The sequence below is a fragment of the Meles meles genome, chromosome 18 (genome assembly GCF_922984935.1).
Source record: "Meles meles chromosome 18, mMelMel3.1 paternal haplotype, whole genome shotgun sequence".
In the NCBI taxonomy this organism is placed as follows: Eukaryota; Metazoa; Chordata; class Mammalia; order Carnivora; family Mustelidae; genus Meles; species Meles meles.
Genome location: NC_060083.1, coordinates 33,143,704 through 33,165,017, shown reverse-complemented (window position 1 = coordinate 33,165,017; position 21,314 = coordinate 33,143,704). Strand labels below are relative to the sequence as shown.

Below are 21,314 nucleotides of genomic sequence, written 5' to 3'. Positions count from 1 at the left end.
TGGGCACATGAGGGATAGAGAAGCTACAACTCACTTTTCACCAAAAAGTTTTATCCTTGGCTAGAAGACCAGGCTGTGCACCTGGTAGTTAGTGATGGCTCTATGTCCAGGGCAGGCCTCAGGCAAGTCATCTCTTTGCCAATAAAGATGGCCCTTGTGAAAAACTGCTAGGGGTTTTCATTTCCTCCATCTATTTATTCAAAGAACTGTAAGCTTTCTGATGCTGGTTTCACAAAGGTAAGCAGGGAGGGAAATTACAGATTTTCTTGGAGGGGAAAGAAAGGAGACGTCACAGAAAGCAGATTGAACACCACTGTTTATTAGAGCAGACAAGGTGGGGAGGGGAATGGATGACCAGACGCCTCCACAGCCCCCAGGGCAGGCCTGCAAGACCTCCCAGAGCCCTGAGGGTGGGCAGTCTGCCAGTCGGCTGAGCCCAAGGTGCCCTTGCATTCTCCCGGGCTGAGCTTTCCCTCCTGTCTGCCCCCCCCCCCCCCCCCCCCCCCCGTCCCCATCAAACCTGTAGGAAGGCCAGGCAGGGAGGGGAGTTATACTTTAAGCTATTGGCTTTAACGAGTGATGCAGGTTAGTAAAACGAAGCAGCATATGTATATACATATTTGCTGTTAATCCCCAAGGCAGCCTTTGCCACGCCCGCAGCTCCCGAGGTCTGAACACATCCGTTCCCAAAGCTGAAACACACGTGCAAGAGGGCGCCTCCTCCCATTTTGACAGTAGCCGGGTCGTGGTTTCTCAGACGGCTGGCTGGAAAAGAACAAGGAAAGAATGATCATGGGATGATCAAGTTGATAAAAAGGGGAGGGGAGGAGGGGAAGGAAGAAGCCTCTACGCTAAGCCGTCAGCTCCTAGCACCTCCCCGGGGATACCAGGCAGCTCTGCCTTCCAGACACTGACTTTTTTAATGCTCGGAACAACCCTGTGAGGGAAAAGCCTTTACTACCCTCATTTTGTCGATGAGGCAACAGAGAGAAATTGGGCATTTTCCCCCCATGATGGTTTTTCACGATCTGAATGCTCTCTGAATCCACATTCCAAGTTGGTGGGGCCCCCTTCCCCGTGGCTTCCCCGTTTCTATGTAAGTGCGAGCTGCCTGCCCTGAGGCCTCGGCGGGGGCGGGGATCTGTGTTTTGCAGAAGCCAGTGGTCCCCACCCGGGGCTCACCCACAGGGCCCATCCCCCCCAGAGGCAGAGCCCTCCATCCGTCTGTCTGCCCATGGAGGGTGCCACTGTGGGTGGGGCTCGCTCAACCCAGAAACCACCCCTCTCTCCGGGGCCCACACAATAGCACTAAGTCCTCCCTTTACGGAGAGATGTCAGCCCAACCCACACCCTTGAAAGACGGAACTTCTGTTCCACCCCTCCCCACACACAGAGGACCGGGCAGTGCCATCTACAGGAAGAGTGTGGGACTCGGCGTTGGCAGAAGACTGACATCCCAGCCAATGCCTGGCATGAGTTAGTACTTAATCACGCTCACTTAGCTTCTCCGTCGCATGGGGTTAAACACATGCCCTCAAATGGCACTGGGGGGTGAAGAGGATCAAACAGGAGACTTCGTGGGAGAGCGAGCACTCTGGAAGTTCTCAAGAGCGCCACCCTGGAGGGAGTGACTGACTCATGGCCGCTGACTCATGGCAGCACAGAATCAACGGCAACGCAGATGTAAGATGTCTCTCTCTTAACCACAGATGATAAACGACCCAATTGTATCCTGTCCTGCTTCATCCATAAAAATGACAGAAGAGGCCTGACGTCCACTAGGCTTACCCTCTGAAGGGATTTGCTCCTTTATCTAAGAGGATCTGGGAAGGAGGAGCCAGCGCGGGAAAAGGCCCGCGGCCTGGCGTGGGAGCAGGCAGGGTGCGCAGGCGCGCTGGGAACGCTGACAGGCCAGCTCGGGTGGCCTGAAAGAGCAAAGCCAGAGCAAGAAGGGGGAGGAATGGGTGGGCCGGGCAGACCCCCGGGTTGGAAGGCTAGGGGAAGGCAGGACAGAAGCTGCGAGTCCTGGTGACTCTGGCGATGGTTATGATGGATGTCACTGGTCAAGGCCTCAGTTGCTGACCCCACCTGTCAAAACCCAAGTCTCCACAAGCCACCTTCTCCAGCTTTGTATTCCAGAGTAACCTCTTCTGGACAGCAAACAGGCTCCCATCCCTCCCCTCTCTGGCATCTCTCGGTGAGTCAGAGGAGTCAGGCTCCCTGTCTGTCCGCAGCAACCCCCTCGACCTGGCTGCCACCTCTCTCCCATGCGTGACTCCTGCCACTCCCTCCCTAACCCTCAGCCAGCTGGTTAGCCGGCTCCCCTAAGCCATGGCCTCCAAAGACTCTGAGCCCATGCACGTGCTGTCCACCGCCACCTCCCTAACCCGGAAGACCCGTGGGCGAAGGGACATACCGGAGGCTGGGCTGGAGCCCCTCACACAGGGTGGACCACGTTCCTGTCGCAGTGGGGCTTGCATTGAGGGTTCAGCCAGTGCTCCAGGAACTGCTCCTCGGCACGATGCTCCAGGCGCAGCAGATGGTGCATGTATTCCTGCCCAGACAAACCCACACAGCGGAGACAGTGACAGCTGAGCCGCTGCAGAGCGACGGGGCTGTGCTTCTGAGACAGGGGAGGGAGGCTGGCAGGCACACACGGAGGGGAACCCGTCACGCCCACGCCTCTCTGCAGGGAAAAGCAGTCAGACACAAAAAAAAGAAATCGGACAACCCAAAGTGCTTAAGGGTGTGTACCTACGGGAACTCACACACACAGCTCCTGGCATGAACCTGCAACCACCACTTTGAAAAACAATCGTTTGCCTGCTATCCGGAAATCCCGCTCCTCATTATACCCCGAATGGGGGTCCTCAACTGTGATCAGGCCTCAGAATCACCCAGAGGGTTTGTCAAAACACAGAAGGCTGGGCCCCATCCCGCACTCCCCCAAGAGTTTCTGATTCAGTGGGTCTGGGTGGGTGTCCTGCTCAGCTGAGCAGGGAGCGGGCTTCTCCCTCTCCCTCGCCTGCCGCGACCCTTGCTCGCGCGCTCTCTCTCTCTGTCAAATAAATAAACAAAATCTTAAAAAGAAAGAAAGAAAGAAAGCTGAAGTTGCTCTATTATTATCAAACAAAAGAGACTTTAAAGCCAACAAAATGTTACTAGGGAGATGGGGACCAAATACAACCTACCAGTTCCTCGACATGTCAAGCATCGAGGGCCGGGTGTGACCTGGTGATTTTGCTCCCAGGTGCACGCCCCAGAGAAACGCAGATGTGAGCCCACGCAGACCGTGGGCACCGACGTTCGGGGCAGCATCACTCTCCGCAGCCCAAAAATAGAAACAACCTGAACATCACCAGCTGATGCATAGATAGATCCGATGTGGTAGGTGCATCTGACGGACTATTACTCCTTCGGCCGTAAAAAGGAAGAAAGCACAGACACGTGCTGCAATGTGGATGAACCTTGAAAACATTCCACTATGGGCAAGAAGCCGGTCATAAAGAGCCACATTCTGTAGGATGCCTTTCCCATGAAACGGGGCCGCCCTACGGAGGGACGCGTTCACAGTGGAAAGCAGCTCGCTGCAGGGTGCCTCCCGCCTCCGAAACTGTCTACTCGGGGAAGCAAGCCAGCACACACACCGTCATCACGTCCCTTACCCTCAGCCTCAACCTGACACGGAGCAGCGGGACTGCGAGTCAACTCCTGAGAGTCCCGGATGCACACCCCTCCATCCATGCCACATCTGTAGGTCGGGTCCTCCGGCCTCCCACTCAGGCCGTGACAGCCTCTTCACCCCTCCCCCCTCCTGTAGCACCCCCATCTGTCCACCCCAATATCACACCTGCCCCCAACATCTCCACTCCACCCCGACAATGACCTGTCCAAAATGATGCCTCTTACACTGTTAGTGGGAATGCAAGTTGGTGCAGCCACTTTGGAGAACAGTGTGGAGATTCTTCAAGAAATTAAAAACAGAGCTTCCCTATGACCCTGCAATTGCACTACTGGGTATTTACCCCAAAGATACAGATGTAGTGAAAAGAAGGGCCATCTGTACCCCAATGTTAATAACAGCAATGGCCACGGTCGCCAAATTGTGGAAAGAACCGAGATGCCCTTCAACGGACGAATGGATAAGGAAGATGTGGTCCATATACACGATGCAGTATTATGCCTCCATCAGAAAGGATGAATACCCAACTTTTGTAGCAACATGGACGGGACTGGAAGAGATTATGCTGAGTGAAATAAGTCAAGCAGAGATAGTCAATTATCATATAGTTTCACTTTTTTTTTTTTAAAGATTTTATTTATTTGACAGAGATCACAAGCAGGCAGAGAGGCAGGCAGAGAGAGAGAGAGGAGGAAGCAGTCTCCCCGCTGAGCAGAGAGCCCGACGCAGGGCTCGATCCCAGGACCCTGAGATCACGACCCGAGCCGAAGGCAGAGGATTTATGGAGCATAACAAAGAACATGGAGGACATAGGGAGATGGAGAGGAGAAGGGAGTTGAGGGAAATTGGAAGGGGACATGAACCATGAGACACTATGGACTCTGAAAAACAACCTGAGGGTTTTGAAGGCGCGGTGGGGGGGGGGGGTTGGGGGGGTTGGGGGGGTGGAAGGTTGGGGGAACAAGGTGGTGGGTATTAGGGAGGGCACATATTGCATGGAGCACTGGGTGTGGTGAAAAACAATGAATACTGTTATGCTGAAAAAAAAAATTTTTTTTTTAAATGCTGCCCAAATGGGTCACAGCTGCCCTCGGGCCTTCACCAGCCCTGCACCCCGCCCCGCCCCCCTCCCCCCCCCCCACAAGGAGGAGAGAGTAACAACTCACTCTGCCCTCAGAGCTGGCCTGCGGCTCTGGGTAACATCATGGGACCCAGCAGGCATTTTCTCCCCAAAAGAAAGTACCTGGAGATGGGAGTGATTTTTAACTTGAAGCTATGCTGTGGACACTGCCCTGAATGCAGTCTGGGTGCGGTATTTATGGGATGTGAACCATCGCAAAGTAGGAAACAGATCTTGTATAAACCAAAACAGCAGGGCAACAATCAGAGACGTGGCATCTCACTTTGGGAGAGAGTAATCGTCGTCAGTAATATCGGTACAAGAGTAAATGGTTTTGGTGTGTTTAAATATCATAAAAATCCTAAATCCTGAACTCCCTCCTATGGCATTGATAAAGCTTTAAGAGAGGAATCCAGTTGAGGACTTTAAGTTGCTATGAAACCCTCTAGGAAGTCTGCACCCTGTATCAAACGTAGCATGAAAAAAAAACTTTTTAGTGATGGTGCAAAGGAATGAATTCCAAAGTGTCCAGTCTTCCTGATTTTTTTTCCCTTTCCCTCAGGACCCATGTAGTTTGAATCTGTTTTGTTTATCGTTGTTGTTTTCATCTGACTTGTCAAAGAACTCTTTGTCCCAGGCAGTGGAGTCTCTGCTTTTGGCAACCAAGGAGGAAGGGAAAGGTGAGAGACTCCTGCAGGACCCCGCTGTGGGACAAACACTCCCCACCAGCTCTCAGGACCCATTTGTGATTTTTGGGCTGAATCCTACCCTGGCTGGCCCATCCGGGGAGTCTTTGGGCAGAAAACGAAGAACTGGGGGGACAAGAAAGCAGTGTGGCGTCTTGTGAAAAAAGAACCAAGTCTTTCCAGCACACAGCTTTCCTTATGCTACTGGTCTGGGCAAGCCGCTCACGGAAGGAAGCCCACGTGGCCATTTTCTTGCCTGCCTGTATGCCAGACAGTACGTGGTAGAGAGGCTTAGAGGTCCAGGTATGAGCCCGGGTCGGGGTCTGTTCAAATCTAGACCCTGCCCATAGAGTTTCCCCTCTCCGGTTTCCTTATGTCCATCTGCAAGACGGGGATGGCGCGGGCACTTATTCCACGAGGTTATCAGGATTAAATGAAATGATACGAGTTCCGTGCCACACCTGGAGTCTCCATCCACTCGTCTAAATCCATTCCTGTCCTCCTTCACGTGGCCCTGTGCGATGAGAAGCTGGCTTAGAAGTGCAGCCCACACTCCCCTAACCCGGGGCTTCCAGATGGGTGTGCCATAGATGCACCAGCAGGGGAGAGGGAGGCCACCGGAGGAGTCCCAGAGGGTCTGTTGGCAGCATCCTCTCCTGAGGACCACAGCTCCAGGGGGCTGTCCTCTCCTGTTCTGGGAGCCTGCCTTTCCCCTTCATGCGCAGGGGCTGTTAGCTTGGGATCCTTTATCATCTCTTGCTAGTTGACCTGAATCCTGCCTTGCCTTTGCAAGAAGTCTCTTCCTTAAGCTCTGCTCGATTCCTTGGGGTTATTACTAGATAAGAAAGATCTGATAGTGTGTTAAGGTGGTAGGAGCCTCCCTCCCAGGAATGGTCCACAGGAAACTGATAGTAAATGCTTGTGGAATAAGAGAGAAAGCAGTATCCTCAAAGTGGGGTCTGTGCTTCCCTAGGGGCTCCACAAGGTCAAAACTTTTTTTTAAAAAAGATTTTATTTATTTATTTGACAGAGAGAGATCACAAGTAGGCAGAGAGAGTGAGAGGGAAGCAGGCTCCCTGCCGAGCAGAGGTCCGGATGCGGGACTCCATCCCAGGACCCCGAGATCATGACCTGAGCCAAAGGCAGCGGCTTAAACCACTGAGCCACCCAGGCGCCCCAACACAAGGTCAAATCTTAACCAGAGTCAAGACAGTGACAACCACCATCACTGTCCTTATATCTTTTTTTTTTTTTAAGATTTTATTTATTCATTTGACAGAGAGCGAGAGAGCACAAGCAGGGGAAGTGGCGGAGGGAAAGGGAGAAGCAGGGTCCCCTCTAAGCAGGGAGCCTGATGCGGGGCTTGATCCCAGGAACTTGGGATCAGAACCTGAGCCAAAGGCAGACACTTAACCGACTGAGCCACCCAGGGGCCCCTGTCCTTGTATGTCTCACCATTGCGCACTCACAGTGAAAATGCATAAGTAAACAGGGAATATTCCAAAAATGCCCTTTTCGCTGAAGAACATCCCTGTGAAACAGAAGAAAGTGACCCCATGGGAAGCCTTCAGGCAGCACCTCTTCCTCATGACCAGGTCCAGTGCTTTTCTCTAAAAAGAGTCCTTGAGTGATTGTTGGTGTCGGGGACTGAACTAGCCATGTGTGGCAGGCATCTTTTCGAAAACGAATGAAGTGAACCTGTCACTTCAAGGAAAACAATAGATTGTACTAGTTACTGAACCATAAGCTTCAAGCTTTAAAAGGGAAATTAGAATTTTGGAAAACTTGTATTTATTCCCATGAGCCTGACAGCTTCCCAAGACTTAGAAACTTTTCTGATGAGATCAATGGGGATATTAACAAACGTCACCACTGGTATACAGCATTTGCATGCTCTTTAAAAAAATTTTTTTATGTATTCATTTGAGAGACAGAGAACATGCATGTGAGAGAAGGAGCACGAGGAGGGGCAGAGGGAGAGGGAAACGCAGACTCCCGCTGAGCAGGGAGTCCACCACAGGGCTCGATCCCCAGACCCTGAGATCATGACCTGAGCCGAAGGGAGACATTTAACACACAGTCACCCAGGCACCCCGCATTTGCATGCCTCTTATAATTATATGCTCATTTGCATCCTATTCATTTAATCCCTGTCCCACTCAGACAAACCTCCAAACTTGTTTTTCTTTTTCTTTTTTTTTTAAGATTTTATTTATTTATTTGAGAGAGAGGGAGACAGTGAGAGAGAGCATGAAAGGGGAGAAAGTCAGAGGGAGAAGCAGACTCTCCAAGGAGCAGGGAGCCCGATGTGGGACTCGATCCCAGGACCCATGACCTGAGCTGAAGGCAGTCGCTTAACCAGCTGAGCCACCCAGGTGCCCCCAAACTGGTTTTTCAATGGCAGTGACCAAGGTATGCCTACTATAGGGCTTAGCGCTGGCACAGAGTAGGACCTCAATAAAAATCACTGGAGAAATATACAAATGAGTGAATAAATAGATGACATGACCATTCTTTTTCCGTAATCCTTCTAACTCCCCCTTAGAAGTTTCCTCGACATCTGTGTCGTTTTCTCATTGTAATGACCCACGCCAAATGTACATTAAAAGCATTGAAGAATAATATGTATTTCACACTCCTGAACAGCAGCAGAAATGAGCATTGAAGAAAAACAACCAGAGCAGACACACACATAGAGAGAAAAAGAAATGAGCATTGGTTTCCATGACATTTCCCTATTTATTTAAAATGTTAGGAAAATGGATATGCCACAAAGGCTTAGAAGTAATCATTAGTCAAAGATGAAAAGCCCAACTGCAAATCTGCTGAAAACCACAAATTCAACAATTGCATTGGCTGCGTTAGAAATGACCCCAGCATTAACGATAAACTCAAATGTTCCTGGATCGAGAAAGAAGGAATAGATGGAAAATAAGTTTTCTTTCTCTCTCTTTTTTTTTTTTTGAGATTCCTTTCTTTTAAGGGGAAAAAAAATTAAAGCAAAACAAAAACCAATATCTGCATTCCATGTCCCATCCCAGCTGTAAGGACTTAAGTAAATAATCTCTCGGTAATTAGAGAGGAAATTGGAAATGATCCTTTAGGATGGCAGGGGTATGATAATGAAGTGAAACACTTGCTGGACCCTATCTAAGCTGAGAATTATAGAGTGGACAGTTAATCTATCAAGGCAGCAACTTTTTCCAAGGAGGCAAATCCTTCCTCTGACATTTGCATGAAATTAGCCATCAACATGAGGATGAATCATTTTGCTCATTAATGCAAACAAGGTAATCCTCAAGGCAGAAAGGTAGATGGGAATTTAGCTACACGGGGACCCCCGAGGGCTTAGCTCTAAAAAAATGCAGATCAGTGATGTGTGCAGTTTACATCACAGTCACTCCAAACTGGCCTTCGAGATCATGGGGAACAAAAGGGTAGTAAAGTTACTACATATATTTGTCAAGGGGCTAAACATGAAAGCATATTTTAGAAAGAGTACATACAATAAAGCTAATATGATTTATACTTGCCCAACGAGAACATTCCTTAAAGGAACGCAGGCCAGAGTAGAGTGGAAAGCATATTCCCAGGGCACATGAGCACTTACGAACACACTCACAAAAGACATAATTTTAGGTCCAATGTCATCTTTCTAAAGAATTTCCATGGCCCATCCCAGCTATTGGCAGATAATTTCTTCCCTAAATTCTGGGATGATTAGGAAAAATTTCATGAATTTAAGTGAGGCCACATATAAAAGATTTCTTTGAAATAACCTCCCAGTTAGAGGGTAGAATAATGTCCTCCAAAATTTCTCCCCTGCAGAGTAGCAAAAAAAAAAAGGGAGGGGGATGGAAATAAGTATTATGAGCATCTAGTAAATGTCAAATACTGTGCTTGGTGCTGGGGACCCAGAAGTCCAACAAAAAGTCCGTCTGTTTTAGCAGTTTAGAACAGCCTAGTAGGAGAGACACATTAAAAAAAAAAAAAGTCAGAAATCTCTATCTTGGGGCACCTTGGTGGCTCTGTCAGTTAAGCATCTGCCTTCAGCTCAGGTTGGGATCCTGAGGTCCTGGGATCGAGTCCTGCATCAGGCTCCCTGTTTGTGCTCTCTCTCTCTCTCTCTGTGTGTCAAACAAATAAATAAAAATCAAAAGAAGGAAGGGAAGGAAGGAAGGGAGGGAGGAAGGAAGAAAGAAGTAGCTATCTTGCGTTATGCCTGAGCAATGCTCTAATTCATCGTGGGGAGCCTTGGAGCATCAGGGAGGCTTCCTGAAAAAGGCATCATTGACAGTGAATCTCTATGAGTAAGAGTTAACCAGGTGGACAACAGCAGAAGGCAAGTGCGATCAGAGAGCTTCAAATTCAAACAGCATTATTCGCAGACACCTGTTTCTCCTCATCGGTTTCTAACGCCAATGAATGGCTCCAAGGTGTCCATGGAGACCCCTGCAAGTCTGGGCTTCAGACCCACCACGTGCAGCCGCCTTTTATCACTCTCCTTTGTTGTTTTTGGGAGATGTATACATATGAGTGTATTGAAATGATTCCCCCCAAAATTTGTGTTCATCCAGAACTTGCCCGTGTGACCTTCTTTGGAATTGGGGTCTTTGCAGATGTAACCACACTAAGATGAGGTCACACTGGATGAAGGTGGGCCCTAAATCCAGGTGTTTTCGTGAAATGAGTGCAATTTGGATGTTGGGACACAGAGCACACGAGACCATGGGATGATGGACACAGAGACCCGCCAAAAAACACCAAACACTAAAGCAACCATCAGAAGCTGGGAAAGAAAACCAGAACAGATTCTCCCTCAGAGCCCCCCAGAAGGAACCAAGCCTGCCAAGATTTTATTTTGAACTTCTAGTCCTTAGATCTGGAGAGCTAATGAGAGGGGGAATCAGTGACTGCTGTCAGAAGCTGTCCCATCCAGGGCACTTTGTAATGGCGGCCATGGGAAATGAACGCACTGAGGAATCACAAAAAAGGATGTAAAGATGAAAGTAAAAAATTTGCCCCAAATCTTATCACCGAGAGAATACTGTCACTATCATTTGGCAACCTGTTTCCATACATGCGTACAGAGAGAAGTGTCGATAGGTGACATTATCTTTTAAAACTTCTTTTCTTTCCATTTTGTAAGTTCTGGTAAGAACCAGGATTCTTACACGTGCTCAAGGTCGGGGGGGGGGGGGGTTGGTACAGTTGATCAGGCAATGTGGCCTGATTTAATTCAGTTAAAAGTGCATAAACCCTCTGTCTCAGCAATCCCATTTGTTATCATTGAACTTAGCCGAACACGTGTACAAGGACCTTCTTCACACACTGGAAATACCTAAAAAATGTCCATTGTTCTGGGAAGGGCTAAGTAAGTTGAGTTGAAATGCGCCTTCATCCATTTGGGCTGCTCTAACAAAACACCACAGACTGAGTTGCTTACTACGACAGTAATTCTTTTCTCACCGTTTGGAGGTGCAAGTCTGAGGGTAGGGGCCCAGTGTGGCCAGGTGAGAGCCCCCAAGCCCCCTTTTGGGTCATGGACTTCTCACTGTCGCTCCACTTGGCAGAGAGGGCTAGGGAGCTTGCTGGACCCCGACAGGGGGTTAGGAGGTCGACATATGAATGGGACAGTCGGGTGGGGGTGGGGACACAAACATTCTGGCCACAGCATGATGCATTTAGACTATGTTTCAGGTAAAAATGAGCCAGAACAAGATATACGGTTGAATGGGGAAAAAAAAAAAAAAAAGCAAGCTGCAGAACAAGCCCAACCCCGCTTAACACACAGCCTTATGTCAGCCGTGAAGGGATGGGTAAGGCTGGTGCGGTGAGGGCACAGGGAGGAGGCCCGTGTGCGAAGGGGAGGCTGAGATGGGAGCAGGGAGGGCGCCGGCAGGCCTCCAGTGTCTCGCTTGCCGCAGTCGGACTATGGATTTTATTGGGCATAAGGCAGGGAACCACCTGGGAGCCAGGGAGGGACAAGATCCGGTTCACATTTTTAACATCTGACTCCCGCTGCCATATTGAGAACAGACACAGAGGGATCCGGAGAGAAGGCACGGAGGCCGACAAGAAAGAACTCCTCAGTCTCCTCTAGGGATCCCTGTGGTGGTGGCGGAGGGCGAGGAGTAGTCAGAGTCGAGATTGGGGGCACACAAAACTAGGAGTGGGTGGCACCATTTACCCCGTTGTGGAAAGCACAAGCAGGAGTTGGTGTCAGACCCAACTTAGGGCCATTGGGTCTCAGCTGTCTGGGAAAGGTCGCCAAGCGAGCAGACTGTCACGTAAATGAGTCCGGAGGTCCTGGGAGAAACAGTGTGCAGCCATCACCATAGACATGATACTTAAACTCACGGGACTGGACGAGGTGGGAAGACAGGCCCTAGGGCTCTCCAACATTTAAAGGACTAAGGATCCCGAAAAGCTGGTGGAGGAACAGAAACCGCCAAGCAGGAAGAAAAGTCAGGCAAGGTGTCCCGGAAGATTGGAATCCAGATGAGCAGAGTGCCCAGAAGGAAGAGGGAGAGATGGGTTATGTCATACAAAATAAACGTGGGCTGGCCCTGGGCCGTAGGATGCTGGGAACAGAGGCTAAGAGTCCCCATCCCAGGGAGCTCTGCAGGACAGCACTTAGTCTCTCAGACCGAAGCGTGCCCGGGGCCTCTGGGGCCCGGCAGAGGAGCAGACTGGTCTGCAGGAGGTGCGAGGAGGAGTCTGAGGTTCCAAGAAGCCCCACCAGCCAGGGCTGGGGATCACGTTTTGAGTTTAGACCCAAGCCTCGAAAATCAACATACATGCACAATCACGACTGAGGAAATAGGGAAATCTCGGAACATTTTTCCCACTTTCTTCCCTCTACACATAAACCCGACCTTTCTTTCCATGCATCAATTTCTCCCCAGGTGGGTTTGTTTGTTCCTCCCTGAGGATTCTGAGGCTTCATGATACCAAAGCTCTTCTAACACGATGTCTTTGTGAACTGTCCTTGGGGTCCTCATGTGGGCCCCAAAGTGATTCAGCTGACACCTAATCCAGATGACCTGTCCCCCCTTCAAATTCCAGCCTTACGGGAGAGCCCATCAAACTCCTGTGAGGTCTAGAACCCATTCCCCCCGCCAAATCCCTGAATATGTGAGGGCCATGTTTCTCCCAAATCAGTCTCGTGGCCTTTCTCACCACGACAGTGGCTTCCAGATTGGAGAGATTACCATCTCTTTTGTCCACCACACCGCACATCTCCTACCACCTGTCTTCTCCGGAAAGAACCACTAACACAACGTTGCCTTGTTAGCAGACTTCTCCCAAGGTCTGGGGGTTGCAGAGGGTAATGACAGCGCAGGGCACAGAATAGCGGCAAATTTAACACCGGGCACTGCTGTCAAAACAAGTGTCCGCTATTTGCTATTTCTCAGGGAGGACTTTTCTCCTGAGCTCCCACCTTCCCACATGCTTCTCTCTCTGTTCAACCTCTCTTTACATCCCCCAGCACTTCCTGCCCGGCTGCCTCCATATAGTCAACATCCCTCCTGTTTTCTTCCCCAGAGCTACATCTCCTCTTGGTGTCTGTCCCCATCCCCACCAGGTTCTACCTTCTTCTGTCAAGGATCCCAGCATGATGCTTCCACTCCTCCGGGAGCGGAAACCAGCCCTCCCCACAATGCAGAACCACAGCTTTCCAAGAGCATGTGTCCTTCCCGCCACATGGTCAGAAAAGAACAGAATTTGCAGCGAATCCGCAGGATTTGTGTAGTCGAAACAGTCCAGCCGCTGGGATGCACAGGCACAGCTGGTCTGAACCTGCCTCGGAAAAGCCTGTATGTCCGCAGAAGCCAACATCTGCCAATACTTGAGCCACGCATCAAGATCATTAACATTGCTTAGTAAATACTCATGTAGAGAGGGTTGCTGCAAATCTTTGTACTTGTCTGCATTTGGAATGCTTAATACCTCCCCAAAGCTCCATTCACTCACCCCGATCACTGGCCTCTCTTCTCTCTGAACCTATTTGCTTTTGCAAGCCCCTCAGAAGGGTGAAGCAGGATAAAATAACCCCACCAGGCATCTCTCAGTGATTTTAGCTCCAGAGTGAGCACGAGTTTCAAGGTTCAGCTCCCAAAGGCACACACATTCCCCAGAAATCACTCCCTCTGTTCATTTGTCCCCACCCATCTGTCAGTCTGCTGGGTCCCATGGCAAAGAGGAGCAGTAACCTGTCCAAAAATGTCACTTCCCCTTACCCGTATGTAGTGGTAGTTAAAGGGCAGCGTTGAAGAGTTGTGTCCCAGACCTCTGCACGGTTCCTGTCACCTGGCTCCAGTCTTGTCACTCCCCAACTTAAAATCCCCGGTGGCTCTACTGACTGCAGAACGGAAGTCACCTCTGCTGTGAGAGCCATGGCCTTCCAGCCCGGCCCCCCAGGAACTTCCACTGCCATCGCCTGTCCTTTCATATATTCCAGGGACTCAACTCAAAGTCAAAAATGGAGGAGAGAGAACTGGAATCCAGAACTTCCGAAAAACTACTCTGCAGGGTCTTTTCCAAAACATACATGAATACATTCTCACACAGACACACACAGTCATACACACACCTTACACACTCTCTCTCACACACACACCCCCTCATATATACTCATGCCCTCACACACACACAGCCCTTCACATATATAACACACACTCACACACACACACCCTCACACATACACAGACACACATAGTCTTATACAAACCCGACACACATGCTCTCACACACACACAGCTTCACATACTCAACGCACACTCACATATACAACCCTCACACATACACACACTCACACACAGACACACCCTCACATATACAACACACAGTCATACATACTCTCGCAGACACACACACCCTCAGACACACATACCCTCACATACACACACCCTCACACATACACATACACACACCCATACACACCCTCACAGACACACACACCCTCACATATGTAACACACTCATACACACCCTCACAGACACACACCCCCACATACACAACGTGCACGATATGTGTGCACTGAATACCCAGGACGGGGCACCCACTCTGCCCTTTTCCCTAGCAGATGGTTTGCACAGAGAAACGAGGAGGCTAGAAGGTGATCTGGGCAAAAGGTCGAGAGCAAGGAAGTACGGTTGCCCACAAATCAAAGGGAATTAGCCCGCCTGTCCCCAGGCTGTAGGCTGTGTTGCTGTTCCATCCACCACCCTGACCTCCCCTGCAGCCAGAGGTCCTACCCTGTTGCCTCCTCATGACAAACATGGGGTCACTGTGTCCAATGCTCAGCGACATAGGACCAGATCACCGTGATGTCAGCAGCTCAGCGAGAATGAGTACATGGCTCCTTTTCCATGACAGATGATTGGTATTTATTTTGCCCTCAGTGAATCCATAAGAAGGAAGAGCCAACAACGAGACCTGACCCGACGTGAGGGAAGAGGTCAAAATACAAGTCTAGGATGTGGGACACAGGGGCAACAGGGCTGGCATGAGGGGAGGAGCCTCTGTTTAAAGAAACCCTGCAGGGACCTCTAAGCAACGCCCTCCCTCCCCAGGCTCCTCGCCTGTGGCCGTGCCTGCTGCTGGAGGTTTCTCCCTGAGCTGCAACCTGGCTACCAGAAAACCTGGGTCATCCCCCGAAGCTCTATCTAGAACCCTAAAATAGAGGAACAGACCTCTTAGCCAGATTCTCGGCAAATTCTCTGCACTTGAGAGCTCCAGAGAAAGGAAATTGACTCATCCTGAGCCCAAAGCCCAAAGTCCATGACTACGTAGTGGCGGGATACGGACTGAAATAACCCGGGGTGGACTATTCATCCCGCCTCCCCTCCATGCCTTGCACGGCCTGAAAACTCCCTATCCTTCAAGCCTCAGCTGGATGAACACCTCCTCTGGAAAGCCTTCCTAGCCTCCTCCCTCCTTCCAGTTAGAGCTAGGGATCCTCTCCCCGCAACCTCATCAGAGAACACTCTGACTCTGCGTGTCCTCACGCAACGGACACAGGCACCTGGAACAAAGGAAGAACGTCTGGTTCATTTTCCGTCCCAGTACCCGGCACCTGGTAAGGCCCAGTCAATGGAAAGCATAATGAAGTGCACATCTGGGTCAGCAAGGAGCGCTCTGGGCATGCGCCACGTGACCCTCTCATTCTCGCTGTCTGAGCTGAATGCAAACTGGGGCATTTACTCTCCATACCACTCAGTTCAACCTTGACCTGTTTCCTAAACGTTTCATGCTCTTAGCGTTTGTGGTCCCAACTGGACTATGGGAGTCAGTATGACAGCTGGCAGGTCTGTCCCAGAAGGTCTAGCCCCGGGGGTTCTCAGCCTCGGCTGCATGGTGATACCACCTGGGCAGCTGTGACACCCACCCAGTGCCCCAAGCCACACCCCAGGCCACCCCCACCCCCCCCGGGAGCGGGACACAGGCATCAGATTTTTAACTTCCCCAGCTTGTTCCAGCACGCAGCCAAGGTTAAGAAACACATTCCTAGAGGGGCACCTGGGTGGCTCAGTCTTTAAGCGTCTGCCTTCAGCTCAGGTCATGATCCCGGGGTCCTGGGATCAAGCCCTGCATCAGGCTCCCTGCTCAGCGGGAAGCCTGCTTCTCCCTCTCCCACTCCCACTCCCCCTGCTTGTATTCCTTCTCTCTCTGTCTCTGTCAAATAAATAAATAAAATCTTTTTTAAAAAGAAAGAAAAGAGAAATACATTCCTAGAAAAATGTGATACCAGCAAACCCTCCCTCCTCCCACCCCACAGTTGTGACAACCAAAAGGTCTCCAGACACTGCCAGGTGTCCATGGGGATGAGGGAGAAAATCACCCCTGGATTAAGAGCTACTGGGGGGGCACCTGGGTGGCTCAGTGGATTAAGCCTCTGCCTTCAGCACAGGTCATGATCTCAGGGTCCTGGGATCAAACCCCACATCAGGCTCTCTGCTTAGTAAAGAGCCTGCTTCCCCCACACTCTCTATGCCTGCTTCTCTGCCTACTTGTGATCTCTGTCTGTCAAATAAATAAATAAAATCTTAAAAAGAAAAAAAAAAGAGCTACTGGGGGACACTAGCCGCCAAATAACTTATCGCATCTTTATTTCCCTTGTCAACTGTAGGTCACATAAGCACTTTTCCAAATTTGGCTGAGTGGCAGAAGGTTCTGGACACTGGGGTCCGTGTCTCAGTGAGGGACATGCAGGACTGGGCTGGATGCAGGATGGATGGGAAATGGTTCTGAGAGGCAAGACAGCATCACACAGAAGTCAGATAAGGTAGATTCAAGGCGGGTAAAAGAAGTCATTGGTGATCGGCCTATAAAGAGATGATCAAAAACAGAACAAACTGCTCCCCACAACCCCCGCCCTACCTCTCAAATTCCTTAATCAGAGAGATCATATGATAATTGTCTTTCTCCATTTGACTTATTTTGCTCAGCATAATACCCTCTTGTTCCATCCATGTCGTTGCAAATGGCAAGATTTCATTTCTTTTGATGGCTGCATAGTATTCCATCGTGTATATATACCACATCTTTGTCCATTCACCTGTTGATGGACATCTAGGTTCTTTCCATAGTTTGGCTACTGTGGACATCGCTGCTATAAACTTTCGAGTGCACGTGCCCCTTCGGATCACTACATTTGTATCTTTAAGGTAAATACCCATTAGTGTGATTGCTGGGTCATAGGGTAGCTCTATTTTCAACTTTTTGAGGAAGCTCCATACTGTTCTCCACAGTGGCTGCACTGTGTAGGAGGGTTCCCCTTTCTCTGCATCCTCTGGGATCAGGAGAGAGACAATCTCACAAAACAAACTGAGGGTTGCTGGGGGAAGAGGGTGTGGAGAGGGTGGTTGGGTTATGGACGTTGGGGAGGGTATGTGCTATGGTAAGTGCTGTGAAATGTGTAAGCCTGATGATTCACAGACCTGTACTCCTGGGGCAAGTAATACATTATATGTTAATGAAAACAAAACAAAAAATAGAACAAAACCCAAAAAGCCAGACATTCAGTAAAATCACAGAGTTGGAAGCAAGCCAACAGTTGTCGCCGGTGAAGGGCAGTGGCGACTAGAGGCCAGGAGGAGGGAAATGGTCAGAGAAGGAGCTTTCAGAATTTCTGGGCAGGGAAGAACCGCACCAAGCCATGGTTGGAGACACAAGTCTAGAATGGCATGGAGGCTGACACACGAGGGTCACCAGAGGTAGGGGGCTGATCTGCCATGGTCCAGCCCCATCTACTGCAACACTCCAGACTCACCTGTTGCCTGATGTTTAAGATGCCTTCAGCTCCCATGATGCCAGGGCTCAGAGGAGCCAGGGGCAGATGGTGACAGAGAAAATGCCTCTGTCACCTGAGAGCCTCTCTCCTGAGCACCTGGAGGGAAGCAGCTTCTTCGCTTCTCCCAGCCTCCTAGGCCCCCTGAGGAAGAACCTCTGGAATGGCCCCTCCAGACATCACGCCAAAAGCACAAGGAGCCCGTTAGAGCCCCCAGGGAGCCTGAAGTCAGGCATCCTGCTCTCCACACTCTCTCGGTCTCCCCAGTATCTCCCCGCATTCCTTCTCAGCCCCTTCGAGTTCCTCCTCTTTTGCTCACCTCTGAGCGTCGGCGCTCAGACTTCAATCCTGGACCTCTTCTCTTCTAATCACTTCTCAGACCGTCTGTCTAAAGCTCCAGGGTGCACTCCCCACTTAAAAACTCCCATGGTCTTCCACTGAACATAAGGTACTCCAGCCCTTCCTGATCTCGCATCTGCTGTCCTCCCAGTCCCCTTCTATCCTGCGCTTAGACAGTCCAAGCCACATCCGACTTCAAGAAAGAAAGGCCGTGTCCACTCCTGACAGCCTGATGTCCCTGATTCATTTCTAAGCCACTCGGTATAACAGCCATTCACTGCCTTCTCTGTGTCTGTCACCAACTCTGAGCAGAATTCCAGCAACTTCTGCTCCCAGTCTCTGCACCTTGCCTGGTCCCTGGTACTTAATACTCATAGGAGTCATTACTGTTACCACAATGAACAGTAACAATAATGTAACAGTTACAATAATGCTGGGTATTATTCGAAGTGTCTTACTAGGTATTCCTTTATTTTATCCTCATAAAGTAGTTATTTGTATTATTATTTAGACAATAATATTATGTAGGAATGCAAGTAATATTTATTGTTACCCCCATTTTATAGACAAGAGTACAGAGGCACAGGAGCACAAGGAGAGGTGCCCAAATTCAGGATAGAAAAGGGGGAGCCACGCCCACACAGTCTGACCGAGGGCCAGCACTCTTCCCCACTCTGCAACACTACATCTTTTTTTTCTCTTTAATACTACATCTGAATAAGAGACTTTTAAATGAACTAATCCTGGTAAAAATGCCAGGAATGTCAGTACTCCTGCCACGGGAGGCAGGGGACAATCCAGGCCAGGGCCAGCAGGGTCTGATAGCACCCACAAGTCACAAAATAAAGGCAGGGGCGGTGTCCTGGTTCAGAAAGATGAGGCAGATGGCCACCACAAACCCAGAGGGCAGGAGTGGGACTAAAGACCAAAATCAGAGGTGCGAGGTGAGGGCAGAACCCTACAGGCAGCAGGATAAGGAGTCTGCCTGTCCAGACAGAGTACTGCCAGCTAAGGTTGCTGGTCCGGCTTGCTGGATGCCCAGGGGAAGCGGGGGAAGATGCGGTTGGCACCAGCTACAACACACAGCCCCTAGCATCCCGTTCAGGGGTGACATGGGAGATCTTGGGACTCTGCCGGTCAGCACCACTGTGTACATTGTAAACACTGTGTGCAGAGTAGGCGAGTGGGGCTGGCCCCTCCGGAGGTGCGGGCGACAGGTTGAGATCCCCTTCCACCCGAGACCCTGCAGAACCTCCATGGGGCACTGGCCCTGAGCTGACACCATCACCCGGCTCAGTTTCAGAATGCAGGGGAGCATCGAAATGACGGCCCCTTCCCTTCAGGCAGCGGGAGGCCAGCACTCACCCTCATGGGCTCATCGGGGAAACCGGGTTTGCTGGGCCTGTCCTGGCGTCGCGACCTGAGGAGCTGCTTGGCCTGCTTTTCCGTCAGAATCGGGGAGGACCCTGAAAAAGTCGGGAAGGGGCCTGAGGGACTCTCCGCACACCCGCGCATGCCCCGGCTTACAGGCCGACACCAAGGATTTGCAAGTTCAATTACGGTCAAACACAAAAGTTCTTTCACAGGAGCCTGTCCCAAAGGACGCCGCGTTCCAGAGGGCTCCGGGAAGAATTCTGAATTGTTTCTAACTTGGGAAGCCCAGAGCAGAAGCTGCACGGCTGGAACAGACTTACCCATGGCAAGGGGGCATTTCTTAAAAGTAGGAGCTAGTTTCATGGACATCAGATTTTTTCCCCCTTTTCTTTCTTTTTTAAGTCATCTCTATACCCAATGTGGAGCTCGAACTCATGACTCCAAGACCAGAGTTGCATGCTCTACCAACTGAGCCAGCCAACTGCCCTTGGATAAGTTTTTTAAAACATATTTTCCTCAGTTCTATGGTCAATGTGTTTCTTGTCCCTTAGGTTTGCTTTGATTTTTTTTTTTCTTTAAATCCTCCAAACACTAAATCGACTAAAAGTTGTTATTGGGCAATTCTTCATGAGAACAAGATTGTGTTAAACTTGATAATCACACTTGACCCCTCAAAGAGGATATTATGATAACAAAGTTAATATTGTTTTAATAATCATACATAAATGCCAAATGATATCATCCGATAAAAGTCTGTCAGGTCTTGATGATCTCATATGAACTCTAAACAATGGTAGTTGGGGCACCTGGGTGGCTCAGTCGGTCAAGCGTTTGCCTTTGGCTCAGGTCATGATCCCAGGGTCCTGGAATCAAGTCCCACGTCAGGCTCCCTGCTCAGTGGGGAGTCTGCTTCTGCCTCTCCCACTCCCCTCCTCTCATGGTCTCTTTCTCAAATAAATAAATAAATTTAAAAAAATAAAAGATGGTATAGTTAAAGATTTATCAGCATTTCTAGGAATTAATATTCAAATACATTTAAAGACTAAAAAAATAATTTATCTCTAATGATAGCAATTCTGGGAGCCTGCTCTTGGCGGGGCAAGCATTGAATGATTATACATTACATATTCTTTGACATGAAAAAAAATGTTAATATGAAATAGACTTATTCCAGTTTATCGTGTCAGCAGAGTAATGGGCCATTTCCAGAGTGAATGCTCACCTGCGAAGCAAGTCAGTAAGGTAACGGAGATGACGAGCACAAGTAGCTTCTCCATGCTGCCTTAGTTCCTGTCTCAGCTCCTTGCAGAATGAATGCCGCCCCCAATGGGCCAGCCTACTTGAAGGAAGCCACGTCCGGCCCCAAGCTTGTTTATGCTGGGACTAACTCCACTTACGGTATGATGCTAAGTGCATCTGACTCTGAGTTTTTAGTATGACCACTAAACTATTTTCCTCTGAATCCCTGTCGGTTTTCATCCTGAGCAAGGAAATTACCCCTCTGCGATGTGACGTTCAGAGCATGAATTTGAGAAAACAACATTGATATTCCCTTCATTTAAACAGACACAGCTACGCCCTACGGTAGCTGTTCTGTGTCTGTAGCTTCAGAGTATGCTCCGACTGTTTGCGTCTCTTTCGTTAATCAGCTCTTCCATATGCCCCTTGTGTGGCGTTTCTCCAAAGCCCATTCATTTGATTTGACCTTCCTGAGAGTTTCAGATGTAGGCAGGGAAATTGGCAAGCGGCATCGTAAAGGGGGAATTTTTTTTTTCAGCTGACTGTGGAGCCAGAAAGACCAGGGTTCATGTCCTGGCT

At 49.8% G+C, this 21,314-nt stretch overlaps 1 protein-coding gene across 1 annotated transcript; it reads right to left on the bottom strand.

Moving 5' to 3' along the window:
• Positions 1 to 299: 299 nt before the first annotated feature.
• Positions 300 to 19,637, bottom strand: C18H17orf67 (chromosome 18 C17orf67 homolog). Its single transcript, XM_045986250.1, has 3 exons — positions 19,488 to 19,637; positions 2,417 to 2,554; positions 300 to 765 (listed from the first exon to the last, which is right to left on the bottom strand). Exons 1-2 carry the CDS (start codon positions 19,635 to 19,637, stop codon positions 2,438 to 2,440), a joined length of 267 nt encoding a protein of 88 aa, XP_045842206.1. The 3' UTR covers positions 300 to 765; positions 2,417 to 2,437.
• Between the last annotated feature and the right edge of the window lie 1,677 nt (positions 19,638 to 21,314).